The 7,286-nt window shown below is 32.3% G+C and overlaps 1 protein-coding gene across 2 annotated transcripts; it reads left to right on the top strand.

The window, feature by feature from the left end:
• The first annotated feature begins 5,178 nt into the window (after positions 1-5,178).
• Positions 5,179-7,072, top strand: LOC105139637 (uncharacterized). 2 transcript variants are annotated; one of them, XM_011046149.1, is made up of 4 exons: positions 5,179-5,519; positions 5,647-5,859; positions 6,034-6,249; positions 6,639-7,072. In XM_011046149.1, the coding sequence occupies exons 1-4, from the start codon at positions 5,451-5,453 to the stop codon at positions 6,864-6,866; spliced, it is 726 nt and encodes a 241-aa protein (XP_011044451.1). In that variant the 5' UTR covers positions 5,179-5,450; the 3' UTR covers positions 6,867-7,072. The 2 variants fall into 2 exon arrangements, with proteins under 2 accessions (XP_011044451.1, XP_011044452.1); XM_011046150.1 differs by having other exon boundaries at positions 5,179-5,516.
• Positions 7,073-7,286: the final 214 nt, after the last annotated feature.

The raw sequence follows: 7,286 nt of genomic DNA on the forward strand, positions 1-7,286 counted from the left end.
ATTGCACGGGTGTGTGATTTTCCTGCATACAAACATGTTAGTTTGTTCCAAGCTTCATAGGAGGTTTTCTATGAAGCAAGCAGAGGTGTGATGGTGGTGGATGTTAAGGCTAGCAGTGCATGAAGAATCAATTTATCTTGCCGAATCTAGTGAAAATTTACAGCTTTGGAGATGGCACAATTTTTAGCATCAATTGCAGGACACTAAATATCACCAGTAAAAAAATTCATGAGATTATAGCCAATAAGTAAGGCTTCAAACTGTGCTCTCTATTGTGGAAAGGTGGAGGTTGTAAGTTTTTCATTGATGGCAATAGCAAAATTAATAGTGATGATATGGTCAGGAGGTAAATTGATAGATGCGAAAGAAGACATGGTGAAGGTTTAGGACTGATACTCTTTAGAGATTATAAGCTCTGATACCATAAATGAGAAAATAATGTTTTAAATTTTGCACACTTTATTTAATCTTCAAAACTTATTATATACAAAATACAAAGTGCTGAGTATGGAAAGCTTGTAAAGGAAAGGATACAAAACGGATCCCTGATTCTAGCTGATCCGTGATTCTAGCTATAATAATAAAGGAAAATACAAGAGACTAATCCTAGCTTACAATAACTAATCATTGATTGTAGCTTATAGTGATTTGCACTGTTATGAATCCTATTGTTGCATAAGTTGATCATGTAATAATAAATTACATGAGTTGGCAATGTGAGCTTCCTGAATACTGTCATGAATCCTGCAGTAATAACTTACATGAGTTGGCAGTGTGGTTTTCCTTGATATTAAGTCAAAAATAATTTTTAAAAATAAAAAATATTATTTTAATATATTTTCAAATGCAAAGTATTTTGAAAAACCTTTACTATGAATGTGTTTAGAAACACAATGTAAATTATGTTCTTTTAAATTTTGATTTTTTTAGCTTAAATTAGCTTTTCAGTTTAATTATTGAAACGATATAGAAATTTATGTTCTGAATAATTATTTTTCTTTAATATTAGTTAGTTAACTGATCCGCAATAACTAACCTTAACATTAACCATTAAGCAACTACAACATCTACGCTAGTATTTAATTTAATGGTAGCTTTAAGAATTAGATAAGTTGATAAATCTAAACAATATAACTGTCTGCAGTCTATGTTTGATTGTAATTAAATATTTTCTCTAATATAAATAACATAGATCCACTATAACTATTAAACTTAATCGCTTCAAGAGTTAAATATCATAACTTCGGTTTTAATAGCAAACTTAGCAATAGATTGGTTAGAATAATAACTTAGAGTCCGCTCCGACAATCAAACTAGACAATCATAAGAAATAAATATAAAAAGAAACATTTATACTCATTATATAAACTAAAAAGAAAAGATAAAATAAATCTCACAGTTTTTAAAATCTGAAAGCTTTGTAGTTTATATCCTTTGAACCTAGAAAAATAACTTAGTTTACATGACTATTGAGAAACTAAGGAAAAGAAAAGATGAAAACATAATTTCAGATGTAGAAAAAAAAAAAGTGAGAGTTTTTTTCTTCTTTCAGGTCGCCTCCTTCTTCACCTCTCTCTCTCTCTCTTACTTTTTTATCAGATAAAAAAACCTAATATCCACCTTCCTACTAGTTTGTTTTTATCAAGAAAGAAAAAAATAAGTTATTTTCAAAATAGACAATCTATATTTAAGGAGTAGAATAATTACTATCCTATAAATATGAAAAAATAGTCTTGCATGAAATTTTTAAATTTTAAATTTGGACTTAGTGAAGTTAAATTGCCCGTGTAAGGACCTTTTCCATATGAAAAAAAAAATTTCATGTTAGTTTGGATGCTTAGAAAGTAAGTTGGACTAGTTTCTTCACAAAACCTGTGTATTAGTAGAATTTCTAGGTTGTCTTAGAAAAATCATATATCTCTTATATGAGCTATTTTTATATTGACATTCGGTAGGTTGATAGGTCTTTGAGTCAAGAGAACTCAACAAACTTGAGTTTGTAACAAACAGACTTCTCTAGCTCAAGATATTCAAGTCAGAATAGTCGAAGGTTAAAAAATTGGCAAAATGCAAGACTTGTCTTTGAAAGCTCTAATTTCCATACTTTTTATTTTTTTTCTTTACATATATGGAGAGAAAGATATAGATGTTAGCTTTCTAATTTCGCTAAAATTACTTGATTTCGATCTTTACAGCTCAAGTTTTGCATAAAACATCTATCAAAGTTCAAATCTATCAATATTCGACTTGAGTTGGAATATGGTTTGAATTTTATCTTCAAATTACTCCTTTTGAAATGTTACATTTAAAAGTACCTTCAAAACATAAAATAAAAAATATGAAGACATTTTATATATAAAACATAGGCAAAATACTATATAAATATGGGTAAAACTATTGAATAATATGGTTACATCAAATATCCTTATACTTAGTTCTTGCTTCTCCTCAAGAAAAGAGAGATAAAATCAAACTTAAGGATATACTTAGTTCTTGCTTCTCCTCGAGAAAAGAGAGATAAAATCAAACTTAAGGAAGTTAATTTACCTATGTAAAGACCCTTTCCATATGAAGAAAACAAATGTCATACTAGTTTGAATGCTTGGGTAATAAGTTGGATTTGTATCTTCACTAAACTTGTATACTGATAAAATGTATAAATTATCTTATAAAAATCATATTTTGTTTTTTGTGCTTACATTTAGTAGGTTGATAGGTCTTTGAGCTAAGAATTTAAAAAATTTAAGTTTGTAATAAATGAATTTTTCTAACTCAAGATATTGAAGTTAGAATAATTGATAAAAACTTAATATATGATAAAAAAAAACTTAATATTTATAGTTGGATATTAAGTCTTTTTTTCCACATATTGGGCTCATAATTTTACAATAGGCCTACAAGATGTTTTTGGTTTTGGTAGGTTGGTGGGGTTGGAAATTTATTTGCTCGGGTACAATGAGCTAATCGAGTAACAATCCTCTCCGTATAAGGTTGTCATGTATTTTTACGATAGAGGTGTTTATGATAGTGCATATGATTTTATTTTATTTTACCATAGTTATAAAATATTAACAGGAAACAAATTGATGCTTTCTCAGAAAATACATGGGGCTTCATGGATACGAGCCAAAAGAAATATAAATTTGTATATCAAAACGGTCGCACAAGTGGATCAAGTGGCATGCAGGCATATTATGGTTAATTAAGGATGACAATAAATAGTAGTGATAAAATTTTAATAGGTGTTTAAGTGTTCTTGTTCATGTTACATCTGCATGCTTGTCTTATAATATAAGAATCATGACGAAAATAGATGAGCATAACATATACAAAATGGAAACATGATAAATGGAGAGAGGCTTTTTCTTGTTGATCGATCTAGAAGACAACGCCACCTAAAAAGGTCATGTTTAATTCTCATGCTTGATGTCTCTTGGGCTGCTGAGCTATAATGGACTATTACCATGAACCATTGAGCTAGGGCAGGAATAACATGGTCAAATCAATACGAGCGGGGAAAAACTATCAAGTAACATGGAAAAACTGGACCTCTAATCACCTGCAAAACATGATCCTCTGATGAATTTATATGATCCTCCGAGTCCTAAGTTAGTGTCGATAAGATGGAGGGAAGCCTTTATAAAATGTGGAGTGTGTGCAAAGAGACCCTCAGGAAATGGAGATCACGAGGAGCCCAAGGAAAAATCTTGGCCCTCTCTTTGTGCGAGTTTCTTCTACCTTTTTGTAAACTCCCTACTTTATTAGAGCTATAATTCTCTCTAATTAATGTGATTGTTCATAAATGGGATAAGGACTTTCTAACTTCTCCATCAGTTTCCTTCATTTACTTGGAAAGAGAAATATAAGGTGCCGTCCATGCAACGGGAGGTTTCATTTTCAAATGTTGAACCATGAAGGACATAGGAATAGAAATTTTGAGTCCATGAAAGACTCTTGAATTTAAATGTGAATCTTGAACCCAAGAGGGTGCCTGTTCGAGCTAGAAGCTTTCCCACTATATATCACACTTGAAGATGAGGCTTTTCAACGCTTCTCTCTCAAGATATATATAGCTTGTGGACTCTCCCCAAAGCTTGTTGTGCTCGTTAGACCAGTTTTGAAGGGGGGAAAAAAGGTGTGAATCGTGCACGTTTCAGTGACTTCAGGAACCATCATCCCCTTCAAATATATCCATGACAAGTAAATATCGATCGATCAAGGTACATGCAGTAGCTCTGAATGGTAGTTGTTCTTACTGTACCTCAAGCCTGGTTAATTATAAAGCATTAGCATTTTTCCTCTACGAAGCATGAAGGCAGCATCTTTGTATCCATTCATAATAATGAGATAGCGTCGAGGTAATTAGAGGATTGAATTGGAAAAAGTATACGTACAATTCCAACTACTTGGGGTAGCTAATCAGCAAACGAATCCATCAAATTTCTTTTTATGTTGTGCCTAACATCATCCATAAAGTCCCCTTATTGCACGTAAGATGGAACTACCAAAGTCCCACCTCACCACCATGCAGAATACAAATTACCCTGTCAATTTTTACAAGTCCATCTAGAATAAATAAATTAATTTTGATCGTTGTTTTAGGTTGATAAATAACTTTAAAAATATATTTTTACAAGTCCATCAAGGATAAATAAACTTTTTTGGATATTTATTTTAGGTTAGTGGCTTTTATGTTAAAAATTTATCTTTATAAGTTCACTTAAGATAAATAAATTATTTTTTTTGTTATTATTTTAATGTTAATGACTTTTATATTAAAAATACACTTTTATAAACCTACCTTGAATATATAAACTAATTTCAAATGTTATTTTAGATTGATGACTTTCACGTTGAAATTATTTTTTTAGACATTCACCTAGGATAAACTAACCAATTAATTTTTGGTTGTTATCATAGGTTATTTCCTTGGGCATGAATGTTTTTAGACATTCATGAGTCTTCTAAGATGTAAGTACTTAGAAAATGAGTGTCCAACACATACAATTGTTTAGCATCTTTCTAGTTTTGCTGAATCACCAACTTCTCCATGTGTAAAGACCACCACCTTCCACGTACCTTTCAAAGACGAGAACACACACCTCCGTCAAGTGTTGCCAAAAACTATAACGTCCAGGCAAAAATACAAGAAGCTTAATTTTCAAATCACAAAGTCCAACGAAGAACAATATAGGAAGATAATTAGAGAGGAGGAACTAGAAAAGAAAAGGGGAAGAATTAATGGTTATTTCCTTGGACCTAACGCATCTAGTTTTTGGCTTAGGTTCGGATATACAGGTTCGGTGGTAGACTTTTAAGCCAAAGATAATCACCTCCAACACCCCATCCATCAACCACCCACCCACTTCAAGCAAATACCCCACCTCCTTTCCCCATCTATCTTTTCTGTAAGAAAAGGCTCTCTTTTCCTTCTTCAAGATTGCCTTTAGATGATCATTAATGACCAAGAAAGCACCACTGTGAGAGAAATCAAACCCAACATCAGAAGAATCATGGTAGTTGTAATTATTTAGCTCACATTTGTAATCTTTCTTGGTTGCTCTTAATATGTTTTGTGTTTTATTTCTTGATTGCAATGATATATCTATTGTTTGTGTGTTAATTTTGTGTTGAGTATTTTTACAGGGAGGTGGTAGTGCAGATTATGCTGATGATCATAAAGAAGATATCAAGTGGCCACCATGGCTGCATCCACTTCTTGAAACAAGCTTCTTTGTTCAATGCAAGCTTCATGCTGATGCTCACAAGAGTGAATGCAATATGTATTGCTTGGATTGCATGAACGGTGCCCTTTGTTCTGTTTGTCTCTCACACCACAAAGACCATAGAGCTATTCAGGTATCTATGTGCAAGAGTAAAGGATTTTGTGTTGTTTTCATGAATGACATCAGCCTGATCTTTGGTGGTTCAATCCCAAATCCATGGCCCTTTTGTTGTTTTTTTTTTTTCGAAAAAGGCAACTGGCGCATGATTTCTCTGTTATAGTTTAATCGAGTCACTCTGTTGTTGTAGATAAGGAGGTCATCTTACCATGATGTGATTAGGGTGTCTGAAATTCAGAAATACTTGGACATAACAGAGGTCCAGACCTACATCATCAACAGTGCAAAGATTGTGTTCTTGAATGAGAGGCCTCAGCCTAGACCTGGTAAAGGTGTTACCAAAACTTGCCATGTCTGTGAGCGCAGCCTCCTTGATTCATTCAGTTTCTGCTCTCTTGCTTGCAAGGTAATGCGCATATATATATATATATATATATCCCACCCGTGTTTTTATTTGTTTTCAACTGAAAATGAGAGCATGCATTTATTATTGAGAGAAACAATTTCTTATATATTATTTCTTTCAACCAAATTTTAATCAAATTCTTTAGTTTTGGGAAAAGATAAAAACTTTTCTTTTTTTTCTTTGTTTTTTAGGAGAATGGCTAAGCATTTAAGCTACCACTGTTTATTTATATGTGGAGCATTCGTTTATTTTGTTGATGAGTAACTCAAATAAGCCTTGAACAGTCTAGCTTTTCCTTTTAAAAAGGTCCTTCTGGTATTCTTCTTCTAATGTTCATTGTTGTGCTGCTGATTTTAATTGCATAGTTCCGTAAATTATAAAAATTCCAGATTGTTGGGACATCAGAGAATTTCAGGAAGAAGAAAAGGTACAAGGAGATGGATGGTCCAGACACTGAAAAATCAATGGCTGGCACTAGCAACGAAAGTGCTAAAAGCAAAGCACAAAGCTTTACACCCTCAACCCCACCGCCAACTGCGGTGAATTATAGGACTACCAAGAGAAGAAAGGGAGTTCCACAGAGATCTCCAATGGGACGATTCATCATAGAATACTAGTGAAGACAACAACAAAATATATGTCAATATGTATAGTAGTGATCAAAAATCATAACTCTCTCTTTATGTCACAAAGTTGTAAACATCTGAGCCTTTGTGCCAAGAGGCCGGTGTTGTGCACTCATTGTAGTTTGTGTTTATACAGATCAAAAGAAATAAGTGATCTAGAGAGAGATTGGAATGAACAGGATGGGCGGAAAGCAAAAGAAGTTAGTGATGTTAACATATATATATATATATATATATATATATAAGTGTGTGTGAAAGATTAGTAGTATTTTTCGTGTTTTGGGTGCGTACCTCTTGGCAATTCCAATATGTAAATGTTGGTTTTATACTGTTTAAAAAGAAGAAGAAGAAACGAATGTGGAGTCCATATATATATATATATATATATATATATATATATATATATTTTTT

This window comes from Populus euphratica, unplaced genomic scaffold, assembly GCF_000495115.2.
Source record: "Populus euphratica unplaced genomic scaffold, PopEup_1.0 scaffold96.1, whole genome shotgun sequence".
Classification (NCBI taxonomy): domain Eukaryota; kingdom Viridiplantae; phylum Streptophyta; class Magnoliopsida; order Malpighiales; family Salicaceae; genus Populus; species Populus euphratica.

Coding starts and splice junctions, on each gene's coding strand:
- LOC105139637 (XM_011046149.1), top strand. CDS start 5,451: ATGATCATTAATGACCAAGAAAGCACCACTGTGAGAGAAATCAAACCC. Junction 5,860..6,033: donor AAGACCATAGAGCTATTCAG/GTATCTATGTGC, acceptor CTGTTGTTGTAG/ATAAGGAGGTCATCTTACCA. Junction 6,250..6,638: donor TCTGCTCTCTTGCTTGCAAG/GTAATGCGCATA, acceptor TAAAAATTCCAG/ATTGTTGGGACATCAGAGAA.